This window comes from Pinus tabuliformis, chromosome Q (assembly GCF_031772625.1).
Source record: "Pinus tabuliformis cultivar Carrire ecotype Pingquan chromosome Q, CPIR1, whole genome shotgun sequence".
NCBI lineage: Eukaryota > Viridiplantae > Streptophyta > Pinopsida > Pinales > Pinaceae > Pinus > Pinus tabuliformis.
In genome coordinates this window covers 762,526,060-762,543,560 of record NC_142296.1, presented here as the reverse complement: position 1 = coordinate 762,543,560, position 17,501 = coordinate 762,526,060, and the positions used below count along the sequence as shown (strand labels likewise).

General features: G+C 39.4%; 1 protein-coding gene across 2 annotated transcripts in view; it reads left to right on the top strand.

Moving 5' to 3' along the window:
- The first annotated feature begins 1,267 nt into the window (after positions 1 to 1,267).
- LOC149221723 (putative protein phosphatase 2C 60) overlaps positions 1,268 to 17,501 on the top strand; it is a 30,635-nt gene continuing 14,401 nt past the window's right edge. The window contains exons 1-4 of one of the 2 annotated variants that reach the window (XM_089385203.1): positions 1,268 to 1,571; positions 1,661 to 1,702; positions 2,212 to 2,589; positions 3,710 to 4,077. In XM_089385203.1, the coding sequence (XP_089241329.1) occupies positions 2,271 to 2,589; positions 3,710 to 4,077 (687 nt within the window). In that variant the 5' untranslated portion in view covers positions 1,268 to 1,571; positions 1,661 to 1,702; positions 2,212 to 2,270. Of the gene's footprint in view, positions 1,703 to 2,211; positions 2,590 to 3,709; positions 4,078 to 17,501 lie in introns of both variants that reach the window. The other variant, XM_089385204.1, reaches the window with a different exon arrangement.

Here is a 17,501-nt window from a genome sequence, read left to right as displayed (position 1 = left end):
CTCAAAATGGAAACGAATTGAGAAAATCCAAAAACACTTGACCATGAGCAAGTTCAAAATAAAAAGTTCAGTGCCTTATGAGATAATGTTGAGTGAAAAAGGAGCAACTTCCATTGAAGCAATTGCTATGGTGCGGCTCACAAGATACCTAAAAAGAATTGAACAAATGAGAGTAGGTAGATGGCCTAATGTTATCTTCAATGAAGGCATCAGTGAAAGAAAGAAAACATGGATGAAACAAAATTACACGTGGATGCAAAAATGGGATATCTACCTCAATGCCTGTCCCACAAATAGCAATGAGCTAAAGGATTTTGTTATGGAGAAGTTTTGTAAAAAGGTATGGGGAAAAGAGTTGCGTAGAAAGAAGAAATATTATATTGAGGAATTCAACCTTACGTGTGATTTACAACAAAAAGAGTTCATTGGAGCTAGCATTTCTTGGAGGGCAAAAGTTCTTATTGCTTAATTAAAGACCAACTCACATCAACTTCAGTGTGAAACATGACGGTGGAAAAGGCTTAAAGAAACTTGGGAAGAAAGAGTGTGCACATTTTACACGTCTCCCGCTGTGGAATCTGAAAAACATTTCATTTTGGAATGTGATGCATTCAAAGACATAACAGAAAGTTATGAGAACATGTTAGCATCAGTTTGTTGGCATTGTCTTTTTAGCGAGGAGATTGTTGGAAGGTCGGGTCAGCGCATCATCAATTTGAATCGGAAAAGACATTGAATTGCAAAGAGCGAAAAACAGAGAACTAATAATTTTATAAACTATTTTTAGTCCCGCAAACCTTAAAATATCATTTCATTTCATAATTCCTAAAAATAAAAACTTACTGCAACTGAGGATGAAACCAAAAACCTTTAAATTTATTTATCACATTTCAACGAGAATTCCTAAAAATAAAAACTTACTGCAACTGAGGATGAAACCAAAAACCTTTGAATTTATTTATCACATTTCAACGAGCCAAAAATTCTATAATATTAGATAACAAAAAATCCAATAGACACCCATGCATTTTCCAGCATACCCATCTCCAAAATTAGTGTGGAATGTGGAGCGAAAGTTGAGGGAGGCAGGCTGGCAGGCAGATAAAGGGCAGGGCACGGGATGTGTACAGAAGGGTTGGAGTTGGTTTTTCGGATGCATACACATATAATTTGTCTCGGAGTTGGGGCAGCTAAGAGGGAAGGCAGCTTCGTGGCGGGTCCCTTTTCCACCTAATAGTATTATTATTTTATGCAATCTCGCCTCTCATACACTTCCACAGGCCAAATGGGCGGAGAAGGAGGGAGAAGGAGAAGTGTGTACTAATTAAGGAAGGTGGGTCGGCTGGATTCTGATTAGATGTGGTCGGATTGGTGTGAAAAAACTAGATTTTGAGGTTTTTTGTTTCCTGTATACCCATTGGGTTAAAGTCCGTCTCAATAGCCAGAAGTGACTTAAGACGCCCATGCTTTGCGCTGGCTTTGGCTGGCTGGGACTCTTGGTTTTATGGCGAGAAAGAGAAATTCGGGGTCAAATAATTGATTGGTTGATTGGAGAGAACAGATTCAATCAGGTACATCTCCTCTCGATCCAGACTCCCAGATCCCCCTGCTTTTTCAAGATCTCCGCATAAGAAAAGCTAAAATTTTGACTTTGTTGCAGAACCCATCTGGTGGATCCTTGCCTGCACATCGGTTTATGAAGGTTGGTCACTGCTATTATTTCATTGTTTGACAAAAAAATATCTTCTTCATCATGAAGCTTGTTGATGAGGGCGCGGTACAGGGAGAGCTGTACCGATACTCGTATGTCAATTTTAGTAGTAAATAGGGCGCAGAGAATGCTTTAAAGGTCTGATTTCTTGATGCCATAAGTCCATGAAGGATTTGGGGTTCTTTCAAGAAGTTCCTGTGAAAACCCAGTGTTTGACAAAGCATTAAGGCCTCTGCGAGATCCATTTATTTTTGCAGACAAGGTCCTAAGGTGTCTACAGGATCCATTTCTTTGATACCCACATGCAGATAGGATTCTCAAGTTTGTTTCGAATCTGTTTTCTGGATGCCCGTCTGCTCATTTGGCTATAAGGTTATATAAGGTCAATTTCCTTGATGCGAATTTGGGCATGAAGGTCCAAGGTCTATTTACTTGATGCCTTGTATTCGGAGGTAGGCTGAGATTCTAACCGGAAGTTTATGTTTTTTGAATTTTGAAAGGCTTGCAAACATCAAGTGGGATGCAAACAACTTGTTGGCTCACTTAGATGAGATGAGGGATGTTAGCTGGATTGATGAAGCTGGTTACTGCGTGCTGGCGGCCCTCTGCCGACCACTATGTTCATATGGACGGAGACATTGTAGGTCGCCAAGACGGTCTTCTATGGTATAAAGATATTGGTCAGCATGAAGCTGGTGAATTCTCGATGGCTGTTGTTCAAGCCAATAGTCTCCTGGAAGATCAGAGTCAGGTTGAATCTGGTTCGCTGAGCGCAACAGAATCAGGTCCCCATGGCACTTTTGTAGGAATATATGATGGGCATGGAGGTCCTGAAACGGCCCGTTATATCAATAACCACCTTTTTCTGCACCTCCAGAGTAGGCCTCCTCACAATTTTTCAACTTTGTTTAATTCTTATGTACATAATGTCTGAACTGTGCTTTCTGTTGTCGATAGTTGAACATGATTGATATTGCAAATTCGTTTGATTCGGAAGTTAGATATCAGATATAGACTGTTAGAAGTTAGGGGCCTTCCTCGGTCGTGTTTTGACTCATCCCAAGATTGACTGTAGCAGTTTTTTCACTTGTCCGCAAATGGTGTTCGGCACTGCCTAGCTTTTAGAGTGAAGATATTTCCTTCTCGGGGATGACTATAACCTACTTGTTTGGGTAGTGAAGTGTTGCAGTAATTGAATTTTGTGAAGTGCTCGGGATATGTTCTATCTAATATGTTGTTAGTTATTTTAATTGGAGTACTTTCTTTCTATTGCCCAGATTTGCGTTACTAGCTATTTTATTTTCTCTGGTGAGTGGATGTCTCTTCCAATATTGTTCTCAAAGTTCCGTTTTCAACTTAATTGGAATTTTTTTACCTGTTAGATTGTCCAACGCATTGAAAATGTTGCTCTTTTAATATTTAGGACTACAGTGAATGCAGGTCCAGAAGGCCGAAATTTGTAATCATCTAAGTGTTATTCTGAAGCACAACCATTTACATGTGGACCCACTTATTTTTATTCCTTCTTGGCTGTTATCTGCTGCAGAACCCACATTTATCATTCAATTGCAGCTGTTTGGTGCTCCTTTCATCCAGGCGTAGCCTTTGTCTTTCAACTGCAGATTCAGTTGACTCTGTTTATTTTGTTTGCCTGGTCATTTTATTGTAAATGTTATATGGAGAATACAATCTGTTACATTTCAGCATTTAGCTCTTGTTTCATTATCATATGGGCGATAATTTTCATTTCATTTGTGGTAAAATGTTCTTAATTCTAATGATATGCATTATTGAGAAATCCAAAACTTTTGTCCTCCCTTTTTTAGTTTTATGCGTTTTGCTCTCGTTATCCCCTTTGGTTAATCCCTCTGCTAATGTTCAGTGAAGGGCTGAACTTGTTGGTTGATTTACTTCTGAAAGATGGCTGACTGTAATGGTGCAACATTCATTGTGAGTTTATCCATTGTACAGTACTAAGTGGGGGCTGTAATTTTGCAGAATTTGCAATGGAGCAGCAGGGGATGTCTGCTGATGTGATTCGAAAGGCCTTTTTAGCAACAGAAGAGGGGTTTTTGTCCATTGTTACAAAGGCATGGCCTACAAATCCACAGCTTGCAGCAGTTGGGTCTTGCTGTTTAGTAGGGGTGGTTTGTGGTGGGGTGCTTTATGTTGCCAATCTGGGAGATTCCCGTGCTGTTTTGGGAAAATTGGTCAAGTCTACAGGAGAAATAGCTGCCATGCAGTTGTCAATGGAGCATAATGCAGGTATTGAGGCTGTGAGGCAAGAGCTACAATCTTTGCATCCAGATGACTCACATATTGTAGTTCTAAAGCATGGGGTTTGGCGTGTGAAGGGTATCATTCAGGTACATTTAATCTCTGCTTAATTTACTGTGTTAATACTGGGCAATTTTACGTCTTTGCTATCTGGTTGACACATACATTGTTGTGGATTTGGGTTGAATGTAAATTTATTTAAAATGTTTATTTCTGCATATTACTGCAACTCACTTGAAGAGTTTTCATGTTCTACTATGTTGCTTCCTTATAAATGTTTTGGCTGAATAAATCAATAGTGGAGAGGTTACCTTGATTATATGTTAAAAAAATATAAACTATATGAAAATATGTCCAATTTGTAGACCATCATCAAATAAATGACATGCTATAGAAATTCTTTTATTTTGTGACTTATATATTTATTTTGGCTAGAAAAGGAATTTTTCATGATTGTTGAGTCATAGTAAAATCTAGATATCCACCCAGCTATGCCTGTAGTGGATAATAGAACAAGATATCAAAATGATGGTTCACTCTTTTTGTTCAAACAACTAGGAAATACAGATATAACCCAACTTCATTTGAGAGAATGGATTTGCTCAATTGGGTTACCAACTGTCACCAATAGATTTGGCTTTCGGATCCCACAAATATTCAGGGAGATTAGGGAGCTTCACCCATACAGGCATGGCAGAGATAGGCGTATTTGTAGTGTCAAAGTCTAAAAACCAAAAATTTAAAACGAGGCAAGACCTGCCCCAAAACCAGGGGCTATCCTTAAAAGTTAAAGATGTGTTCTGTCATTCAGATTTTTGAAGTAGATGATGCAAACCCTTTTAGAAGATAAACTAACAGTGACAACTTGTGTCCAATTTACTTGTATCCAAGGCACTACATCTGCTTAGGGCCATATGCCACTAAATCTTCCGATCAATGCATTTTCCATGTGATCTTCCAAGGATTCCAAAGCATTTCTTGACCTTGTGACTAATGCTGGGGTTTGTTCCATTTTTCCCGCTAAGAAATTGCCAGATTTTGGTATTGATTGTGAACAAAAGAACTTTCTACTTGCCTTGTCACGTCTTTGAATAAATGTTGTTAAAACATCTGTGTTTCAGACAGCTTAGCAAATTTAGAGCTAGAAGAGATTTCTGCTTCAAATCCCAAAACAACCCCGAAAGAAGAACCCTGTAACCCAATCACAATAGTTGTCAGAGTTTTTATTGTCAAATCTTGACCTTAAGAGCAGGTGCAGGATCTGTCTAGTTGGGAGGTCCAGGCTAGCCCAATCTGAGTTTAGAGGCTACTCCTAGAGTTTCCTTCTTTGGGGAATATAAGAGCTTTGTGGAGGACAAGGACATTTTACTCCCCTTGAGTGCTTATGCTCCATATTTCTTATTGCCAACGTCTGATCCAATTTTAGCTTCAATTAATGATTCCATGACTTTTTGTGTATTGATTGGTTGAAGCCTATATATTAAATTTATCTACTTTGTTTCACATAGGAAGATATGTATTGCAGAAATATCACTGACTCGATGCATTAGAATCTTTTGTTGTTTTTATCAAGCTGAGGACATTTTGGAATAGTTTTTTTTTCTCGGTAAAGACTAATTCTATTAAGTGAAATATAGTACAATCAGGATAAGCAAAAACCGGCAAACCGGAAATGATGGAGTCATCAACCTCGGTCCCGGAAGAAAGATTCAAACTCAAAGTTACATCAAAAGACAAGAGATCACAGACTGCCTGGTTACCCCTTAGGGCCAGAAACTACAACACATTGTTTTTTCCCTTTCTTTTTGCTGACTTTTGTCCAGCCATCATGGGGTGAATGGGCTAGGACAACTTGAAGACTGGAGTTCCCTTCCATCTGGTAATCCTTCTCTGATTCAGAGGAGGTCTCATGGTTGCGTTTTTGTGCTATAGCTGGGTCCTGAGTGCGCCCTATAGGGTCCATGGGCGGATCCATCGGCTGAGGCACCTGTTCCGAATCTGAATCGCTTTCCCCTTCCTCTGGAAAGAGATCCTCAAGATGTTTACCTTCATAGAGAAGCCGCTGAGCTGCAGAGGGGATCCCTAGTTTGATGTCCAGTGCATGCTTGAGATTCTGCACTTGATCCGTCTCGCTAACCCAATGGAGCATGGTTTTGCCCGTTAAGAGCTTGATTTGAACCTGGAATGATGAGGAAGGTTCAGAAAGCCTCTTTCCCCTGCAGATCTGTGGAGAGGATAGCCATTTGCCTTGAATAATATTCAATTCCTGGGTTTGCTTAAGGAGCAAAAGAGGCGTACAATAGTTCCGAAGAGACCCTTCCTTTCCAAAAGCTAAGGTCAGAGGTGAAGCCGTTTCGCCAACAATCTGAAGAGGGCTGCCCAAGCGTGCTGTGGAAGCAGGGGAGCTGGGCCAATCTATCTTTGAACTCTTGGCCTCGAGATTTGCAGGTGCATATAAGTCTGCGGCGCCAGCTTTCGTGGCGTGGCCATCTTTCGCACCTGCAGTTAAGATACATCTGCTTAATCCTTGCTCAGGTCTATCTAACCCTTTCTCGTCCAGATCAATCAGAGAGCCGCCGACGGCCGGGGGCATAGAGGCTGTAGCGTTAGGGTTCGAGCCAATGTTCGAGGCATGGCCTTCTTGCGCACGTACATCTGAGATACAGGGCCTGAATATTTGCTTGGATCCATTGAGCCCCTGCGCAGCCCGTGCGATCAGAGACCCAACTGTGGCAGAGGGCATGGAGTCGGCGGAACTAGGGTTCATGCTTGGAGCTGAATCGTAGATCGGGACATTTTGGAATAGTTAATCGCATACTCGAAGCAATAATTATACCAAACATATGAGGACATTATAGTGTCCATGTATTTTGATCATAAGATAAAAGGTAAGATAATTTCATTAATGTTCTCAAGTGACCAAAATAGGTCAATGGGACTAGAGAGTACAAGTCACAACTGTAGTGTGGGAGTGCCACGACAACTCTAAATACCCCCATACAAGAAATACAAATGAAAGGAAGAGTTGTGGGTGAGAGGGGGTAAACTAATAGTGGAAACCTCAATAGAAGTATATTTAAAGATGAAAGAGTGAACAATATTTTATCATCAATAACTATATATGAACCAATGGATAGCTGGATATTGCCCTCTCGAATTGCCTTGTACTAATGGTGCTTGATTGGGTAATCCTAGGAGCAGCCCAGGAAGTCTAGTTGGAGCTCTCTTAATGTTGAAGCCAAAGAGAAAAATTTGGTGATGTACATTTGATTGATTGACTTGGAATGGGAAATGTCCTCGTGCTATAACAAATCAGAGTAAGTACATCTTAGTGGTTGTGTTCAAGTGGGGTGGATGCCGTTGAAAAACCAAGAGGGTGTGCTGGCTGAATGCTCTATGTACTTGCATGATGGTTAGCGCCTCTAATCACAGAGACAGTTTGGAAGAAAGAACTGATCAATTTGGTGGAATTGGGCCTGGTGCTTTTAAGCTTTGCTGTTTATTTATGATCAGAATTTAAATATAGAGAACTAGATACCTCTAATTTGGAAAATGAAATAATGTAGCAAGAGATCCTATTGAATCATGACATATACTATGATGTATTCTGGGGATCTCATTCCCTGTATGTGTCCCATGGATCTCATAAGATTCCAATCCCTTTGCAAGGGGCACAATTGACTATTCCTATCCAACTATGGGATGTTGTGATCGGTTTGAACATGTAATAGGTGACAATGAAATCTTAATTGTTTGAGGGGTCTCTTGAGGCCATATGACTAATTACATCAAATGTATTTATCACGAGAAATGGGACCATTCATCACTTGTAGAAAGTGCTCAAAGTAGAAGGCACTATAAATAAATTGCTCGTGAAAGACACTGTGGGGTCCAAGCAACTTAAATAAATTGCTCATGAGTGTCTTCTCAAAGTGCCTTTTTGATCTCCTCTTTTGGAGGGAGGAGGTGGCTAGGGGCATCCAAAGAATTCTTGAATGGGGGCACTCAATTGATAGATGTCGATGCATTGAAGGGAGGAAACATTAGAAAACCAACATCACGTACAGTTCAGAGATTTGTGGTTGCAATCTCCTCTAAAGAATGAAGGCTGGATAGGGAAATCTCTCTTGCCATGTTGTCGAGTCCCCTAGGGTGTATATCTTTTGAAGATAGAAGACAAACCTAAAAATGTTCTTGAGGTGCAAGGGATAGGTGTCAATCTCTACTTGGACAATGAGATTAGGAACAATTCATTTACATTGTATCATATGCTTTGAGTATATAATTTCTCATATACTTCATCTTAGGTTTTTATTATTTAAAAACTACATTTTTGAGTTAATTTGATGCCTTTTGAGTCTTGACATTTGGAGTGCGATATTGGGTGATCAATGTTTAGAAGGAAAATTCAAAGTATTGAAGAACACATCTTCAAAGGGGTTTCGTTTCTCTTTGATTGGAGATGTAGGTTCCAACCCATATACAGTTCCAAGTTGGGTGTTTTGGACATTTCTTGAAAATGAAGTTGGAAAATGCAAAGTACTGCATACGAAAGAGAGTAGATATGATAAGATAATTTTATTAGTGTCCAACAAATGACCCTAAATAGGTCAATAGAGACTTGAGAATTTATACATTTTTCTTTCAATTTTCTTTCAATTAGCCTATTTGATTTGCTTATAAGGAAGACAAAGGCACTCACTGTATCATTGCTTTATGAGCATGAGTTGGTGAGACAGGCAATAGAGAGCACGAGTTTGTGTGCAGAAGCTTATGTGTGGGAAGGGCGTACTAAGGAGAAACCTGTGCGGTTGATAAAGGAGGATTTCCTTGGGGTTTGTGCAAGGAAATAGGGAAGCAGGATCAGGGTTCTTGCAAGGTGTTTCAGCTTAGGACAAGCAGGGACAACATGACTGTTTCTCTATTGAAATAAGGTTGTATTGTAAGAGATCTGTTGCTCAAAATTCTATCAATAAAATTCTCAAACAAGTGGCGGGCTTTTGCTGTTGGATTCCCTGGAAAATATTATGTATTTGTCATTGTGCGTGACTTTATTTCTGTTCCTATTCTGCTGCAAACAAATAGAGAAATTCTGTGTCTTAATGAAAAGAAACTAGTTTTCAGATTGTTCATTAGAGCAGTTGCAGAATTTCATGGATTTTCCACATTATTTATGTAAAAATTGATTATTGTATGTCCGTGATCAGATAAAATGCTATTTATGCTACATTATAAATTCAAGGAATACATTCATAGTGTAAGTTTAAGTTGTTTGACATTGCTTTTCTGACATGCATCTAATGAATATGGTATCAACATTTTGCACCTATTTTCATAGGGTTGTCTAAATGGTAACGTTCCATCAAATGGGGACTTTGTCATTTTTTTGCTTTTGTGTTTATGTTTTTATTTTGCTTTACTTGGACTATGCTGATGCAATCTCCATGGTGAATCTATATCCGTGGAGCTCATTGTGCTACGGAATACCTCATCCAAGGGGTGTTGTGTTACAGGAAGAAAGAAAAGTTTGGTAGCTTGACCTACTGGTGTTAAATGAATATAAGAAGTTTGCAATTTGGAAAGATTTCTAACAAAAGTGAGTGGGAAATACAGCATAGTTATATGATGATAAAGATGTTTTGGAAGTTTTCTCATGAATTTTGAGGGCACAATTACTAGATGGTCAAGATAAAGGCATCAATGATGGAGAATCAACTAACTCAAGTGATATCCCTCCCTCCACTATGCTCAAGGATCTTTCATCATCAGGGACAGTTCCCCTTCCTAAATTTGGATAAACACAAGCGATTTTATTGTAGCTGGCAAAGCTTCAGAGCTTACACAAATTATTGAATTTTAGCTAATGAGTACTTTGTGCTAGCACAAATGATTGCAGTGTGGCTGCCGAGTTCTTCCTTCTTTATAAATCTTAATATATAGTTTTATGGTAAGATGGATGCTTGTTTATGAAAATGAGAGTCCATGGCACTTTGGAAAATTGGCTAAGAAACTGAAATAATGACAGTTTTGAATAAATTATGATGGAGAAGACTTGGGAAAAAATTCTTGGTTTTGGTGGACATTTTATCTCTGAATATGATGGGCAAAGAGGAAGTGGGGAGAACAATAACATGAATAACTAAATCCTAATGTATAGTTTTATGGTAAGATGATGCTTGTTCATGAAAATTAGAGTCCATGGCATATTGGAAAATTGGCAAAGAAACTCAAGTCACTTTTAAATAAATTATGATGGAGAAGACTTAGGAAACAAATTCTTGCCTTTGGCCACTTTGTCTTGGAATATGATGGGCAAAGAGGAAATTTGGAGAGCAATAACAATAATAATTAGAACTTCTGCATTTCTCAGTTTTTCAGATCTTTGGATCCATTGTGGAACTCTAAGTGGTGGAAAGAATGTGGATAAACTTAGAAGGGGCGTGAGGGAGAGTGGATTCTTGAACTTACTACATGGTCTACAGCTTATTTTGTTGACCAAATAATCCCATAACAAAGGTTACTTGTATACTATATAGTATTTAGCAAGTCTGGCATTCACTTCTTTTTTGGGGTCGTAAACATATTTTGGTTGCTCTGACTGTATTTATATTATTTGGCATGTTCCAGCAAAATGATCTGGTTCTGTGCATTCTAGTTGGCATCAATGCTTTTATTATTATAGAGAACTGATATAAAAGAGTTGGTTATTATGATTGGGGACAACATTGTCAAAGATATTGAGCAGAATGAACATAAACATTGAATAAAAGCACCATCTGAGATTGAACATCGATCAGCTCATGTTATTCTTCAACTTGATAATTGTTGGAATTTTGAAAAGCAGGGGAAATGAATAATTGGTTCTATTTCAAACTTCACTTCTCTCTTGAAGCCTGGGTTTATACCCGTAAATATGTTTTGTAGAAAATGTATGTTTCCAGAGAAATCACACATGTTATTCTTATATGAAATGTGAAGAAATATTTACTTGTTTACATTCGAAGCTGGTATCTGCACATTACTGTGGAGCTGATAATGATAGTAAATTCGCGCAGATTTCTAGGGTGTTCAAGTAGGTGAAGATAATTGTGAAGATAAGGGGGAGATGATTGTAAATTTAGGCTTTCAAATATTTCAGTATCTAGTGCAGTGCTCTAGATGTACAACTATATTTTCATATACCTGTATATGAACAGAGCAAATGGTTGAAAATTGAAGCAAATTTTCGGAAGCTGTTTGAGCCTTGAGCATGAACCAGTGTTCAAAGGGTAATAATTTGACAACAAATCCAGTCAATATACACTGGAATTACATTTGCAAGCCAGTATACTGAAAACGTTGGTCACTGAGAAAACTATTGGGAATTTGGTTGAAATATTTTAAAAAATCTAAGTTATATTTGAAGAATGCTCCATATTGTAGGGGCAGTAAAAAAACCCTTTTCTTTAGCCCACCCCTTTGTTTCTGGAATTTCTAGATTTCAAGGTTTATTTACATAGAAGTTAGGAGGATATTAACTTGGTAGGAACTGAAGTAGAGACGATAGTGATGGTTTGTGGAATAAATGTGCATGAATGTCCAGGTAGTTACTGAATAGCCTGAACGGTTAGCTCAATTGGTTGGTGGCGCTGTTTCCTGGATGTTGCTGGTAATTTGGTAGGCTGTGCAGCTTCCTGGTTTGATTCCCATGGGGTGAGGCGCACTAATTCTATGCCATCCACTTTAATTTGGTAATGAGCGGAAGTGCTTGGGAGTTTCCTGGGGACTTGTTACCCACCATCTATGGGTAGTATGCATAGGAGATTTTTTTTTTTCCTAGATGGTCCTTGTTACCCGCTACCTGTGAGTAGTGTATATAGGAGAAATGTTTTCTCCTAGATGGTCCTCAGCTGGCAGCCAGCAGCCCCTTGCATAGCCACTAGATAGCTCGATGTGCCATTATCTCCACCACCTGAGCTAGCCATGTGGTCCCTTGCTGATTTGTTATGATTTTATGTTTGAAGGCGGGCCTCTCGACCCCGAAGCTATTGCTTTTCATTGGTATAGTTGAGTAATTTTCCTTACTTGTCATGGACACTTCTAGGCATGGATTGGTGGGGGGATTTAGCGGAAAGAGTGGGCTAGGTTTGTACTCTTGTCTCCACTGCCTGATCTCGTGGTTAGCCTTGTATCCTAGTCTCGTGGGATCTCCTTTACTGGCCATTAGCTTTAGGGTTTGCACTACATGGGAAATCCCGATTTTGGTTGCGTGGTCCCACTTCCCGACACCATATACATCACTCCCCTTCCACTCATTTTAGCCCCATTCATCTCTTTTCCCATTTGGGTCCACATGTGTCCACTGGGTCCACATAGGGTTAGCCTCCCCTTCCCCTTGTCCACACCTTGGGTCAAGCTTGAAACGATGCCCCAAAGGTTGATGCCGCTAAAAAGAAAGGAAAAAGCATAATTTGGCCACTCTCAAACATGAAATATATCATAAAATGCAAAAGATGGTCAAGACATACAAATTTAACATGTGGGCAAAAGCCAAACATGAGCTCTACCCCTTATCCATGGCCATCACCTTGGTTCCTACGGGCCCTAGATGAGCCCCCTCCATCATTAAGGAACCCATGATTGCCCCAATCCTTGTTGGGCAATGAAATGCCCCACCTCAAAATGCGGTCTTACACATCATGCTCTCATCCCTTGAAGCCTCGACTAGTTATGAAGAAAAATCAATCAAAGGCAAAAGGCATATGAATAAGGGTGGAAAAAAAAGGCTGGGGTAACTCACCTACCACGATTTGCTCCCTCCTAGACTCATATGCCTAGGTGTGGGATTTCCTTATTATAGCTACCCTTGTACCATGGCATGTGGCCTGGAGCATTTCCTTGAGTCCCACTCCGTTCCATCACTATATCATTTGCCACCTACCACTTGATGGATGTACCATGGACATGTCACCCCCTTTAAAAGTTGAAACCACATAATAGGGTCCTTGATTAACCCCCTTATTGAGCTTGCAGACACTTGTACATGCCAAAACCCACTATGGAAGGGCATGCCACCATGAAGTGCCCCATTGGTTTGACTTGTAAGCTCTTTTACTTGATTATTTTGATGATTTGTTATATTGGAGGGCAAGATGATGCGTTGGATTTTATGCAGGATTGCAGGTGGGTCTCCATTTGGGGCTTGGTCTCCCTATACGGGGTCTTAGCCCTCCAGAGGGCCACATTGGCACTTGTAGGGTGAGCGTTGAGAGCCATGTGCCTCCACCATAGCAGAGATTACTTCATGGATCCTCAACATTGTTCATTGATTGCTCATGTTCCACCTTTTGGATGAGGATGATACACTTGGTTCACCATGCCCAACCGACTCCACACTTGCTCCATACACTTGGCAGATGCTTCGGGGTCCAAATGAGGATGTATCTCACTATAGGAGACAAAGGAAGGGTTTATGTCATCATCTTGCTCCTTACAGATGGTTTACAAACAATCCACTTGGAGACCCATGAGGATGTCCTGGTGCCCCTTACACCCACTTGGGAGCACCACAGGGGCTTGCTTAGAGAACAAGGGGCCAACCCCTTGTCCCCTATGTTTGGAGTCCATTCTCACATCATGACACACTTTGACCTCATTAGGCCTTCTCAATGACCCAACTACTCATTATATTGATCATTCTGCCCTCTTGAGAGGCTTATTCTTATGTTATTGAGCTATCTTGGTGGGCTTGTCACCAACGAATGTTATTATTGCACATTATTTTATTATTATGGGCTTAATTAAGCCAAATAGGCAAATCAAACTCATTAGAGATTGTATAAATAGATGAGAGGCGATTCATTTCTCTCATCATCACTTGGATTGGATTAGTATCTCTTGAAATATTTTCGCAATTTTTCTGGGTAAAGTTTTTGGAGCTTTCTTGATGCACTATGATGTTTGGATTTTCACTATGATGTTTGGATTTAGAGCTTCTTTCTAATGCGAAGTTGATGAATGGATATACTCTCTCTCTCATGTAAGTCAAATTTTGATGCTATTCTTGTTATTTTACTGGTTTACTGCATGTTATGATTATCATTATTCTTGTGTGGTTAAAGTAAATGCAAAATTCTTTAGGGAACTTTGAATAAGTGATTTAATGCATGCGTTTTACTTGAAGAGGGTGGGCGATTGTTCTTAGAGGCACCTCTTAGGTTGAAAGACCTCAAAATTTCATCTCTTTGGCAAATTTGAAGTATAAATCCCTATTGAATTAGTTGCTGCCCTTGGAGAGGCTACCTAAGATCAATTAGGGCTCTTTAGCACACGAAATTTCTTGATCTATGTGTATATTGACTCCATTAAGCCCAAAAAATAAGGCACCGATCCTTGTATCCCTTTGGTGGTCAAATTTCCCTCTCTTTTCTTCACTTTTCCCAATTCTAGGCCTAACCCCATAAGGTCTCCTAGGGCATCACATGAAATCTTTTGTATCCATCCAAACACCTTGAAAATTGGTCCACAATTGTGTTGGGGTCTTCCCAAGGGGTCCTCCAAATTTGAGCACAATCCAATGGTGGAATCTCGAGGATCATATCTCTCCCTAGGCTGATTTTGGGGTAGTGTCCTCACTTGGATCATTGCATTCAAATTTCGAAATAAAATTAGTTATTTGATCCTATTCTCTTCCCTAATTAGGTCAAGCCTCTCTTTGGTCGATCAACTCCATACTCTTGACCTAGTTTGGGTCCAACTGGGTACTCTATGGTCTCGCAACTCTATAACTCAAATTCCACAAGGACTACATATCCATTTCTCCATAAGGATCCTTAAGTCTAGGAAGCCCCTTGTCAAGGCATATCCTCCAACCCTAGGCCAAGGTATCTTCATAGCCCTTCTTAGAGAGTCCATCGCCTTGCTTCTCAAGCAAGTAAGCTATTTAATTGAGTCTCTTTTGTGAATAGGCTTTAGGAATTACTCTTTACCCGATCATTGATAAATTCATCACTGTGATTCCTCTTATACTGGGTCCTCTTATAACTAAATTAATTTATTTAATAATATTACTATAATTGATTTACTATTATATTTGTTAATTTATATTTTTCTTACACCTAGTATAACTAAATTTATATTTTTATATATAAATTTATATATTTTTATTATTATATTATAATTCATCATTTATATATTTAGATTTTTATTTGTTTATTTTTTACCCAATATAACTAAATTTGACCTTGCTCCTTGAGTCAACCTTTCCCCCTGGTAACCGTTGGTGTCTCTGCTCTAGCTATTTAAACACGCTAAGCTGGTTCTGTTCTTCAACTTGTCCTGACGATGAACCACACTGGTTGGTTCGAAACGCGTCGACAAATGATATTCCTTGTGATTTTTGCCGAAAAATTCTCTCTAAATTGATATGGATCACAGAAGCCTGAACTCTATTAAAGAGCAAAAAGCTGGACTATCGCTCCATTGTTGCCCCTTGACCTAGTAGTTGCTCTATAGTATCCCCTCCTAGGGCCCTTGCTAGTTTGAGCGGTAACAAGACTTATTTTCATGGAAAAGGGAGACCCAAGGGTTAGCTCAATTGGATGGTGCCATTGTTGCCAGGATGTTGATGGTCATCCGATGTGCTGTGTAGGTTCTTAGTTCTATTCCCACAGGGTTAGGTGCAATTCCATGTGATTCACTTCACATTGGGTACTATCCTCAACATGGGGGAAGTGCCTGGAAGTTTCGCAAGTATTTATTTCCAAGGGAAAAAAAGTTCAGAAAGTGAACTATGGGTAAGTTTATGAAAGGTAAGCCTATTTTGGAGGTTAATACGTAAGTTTTTGTCAATCTATTACAGAATTCTAATTGAGCTTATTGAAAAACCTGGGAGGCAGACCATCTTGGACAAGGAATTGCGTCCAACTTTTTTTAGTGGGGATTCCTTGATATGTTGGAAGGTAAACATGTTAACTTTTTGATTGAAGCAGTGGTGTTGACCCCAGGAGGTGTTGTGTGCTGAAATATGTATTCATTTGAACATGATCATCTCAGGAAGCTATATGACTTTAACTTTTCGGGCAAGTCTCTAGAGAGGAGGGTATTGACTTGTAATAAGTCTAATGAACTTCCATTGTCATGATTGCTTTGTTTACAACTCACGAGCCAATCTGCCACCTGATTTGCTGTCCTTCTAACACGTTCAAACCTACAACATTCTAAACCTTTTGTAGCTTGCCTAATCCAAGTTGATTGATTGGGCATCTCCCATTATTGATGATGAGATTTTCCATTGAGTGGATCGTTTACTACTTTTGAGTTGCCTTCATAAATGAATTTCTTAAATCCACGTTTTAGCTCTTCAGTGATGCACATTACTAAGACTTATTGGATTGTTTTATGAATTTATATGTTATTGCTATAACATTTTTTTGATAACCTCTGAATACTCCTTACCCCGCTGGACAAAGATTGTTTTTGGAGGCACCTTCAAAATTGAATTTAGGGGCTTGGGTGGGTGTGGGGACTTGATTTCTGCTGGCTGTTATTTTTTTTTGTAAGCTAAGTTGTTCTATTGTTATTTTTTAAAATTACATATCAAGAGAGTTACTGCAAGCCCGTGGTCTGCCACTAGGGAAACTAGACTAGTGGCAGTGCAAAAGACTCTTTGCCATGAGAAGTTTAAAATCAAAATTTATAGGAAATGTGACAGAGTGTTTCTGTTCAAAACAGGAATTGTCTAGTAGACTAATGCCAAGGTTGGCAATCTGTATAGTATTAGTATCTATAAAAACTAGAAAACAAAAAGATAATGTTAAATCTACGAAGAAGCAGAGGTATCCACCTCAATGGGGTCGTTAGCATGATTACTGGCAGTGTTGCGAACATCTCGATAACATCCCAATTTTATCTCGAAATCATGATTTTTTGGCCTAGCTGATGTTTGCCGATTTTTAAAAATATTTTTATGGTATCTTGATTTTGCCGATGTTTGTCGATTTTTTACCAATATTTTCCCGATTTTTACTATTTTTTGGTTTTTTGGACCTTTGTCGATTTTATCCCGATGCCGATGTTCACAACATTGATTACTAGTATTCCCTGGGCCAGTTGATGGGTCAAGTTGTGCTTCAGTGTGCTGCATTCTACTGACCATATCTTTTATCTGGAGCTGCATCTCATCGAGCATGAGCATCATTCTTTCCTTGGCATCATTCAATCCAGAAGCACCTTGCCGAGCAACATCTTGATTTGCCAGTAAAGTTCTATAATGTGCAGATACTGGTTCTGTCTTCCTATGGTATGCCCTTTGTCCGGAATCCATGCAGCAATCCCTGAGACAATTTTAGAATTCAAAAGACATTCTCTCTCTAAAGCTGCTTCCTGTTCGACCTCTTGAAGCTCCTGTTGAAATTTGAGTTCGAAATTGTCGGTCGAAGGTTCTGCTTGAAATCTGGCCGGCGAACCTCACCTAGATCCATGAATGTCGACCCCTCTTTGGCTTTGACCTTGCTGCCTCGTCATAGCCAAAACC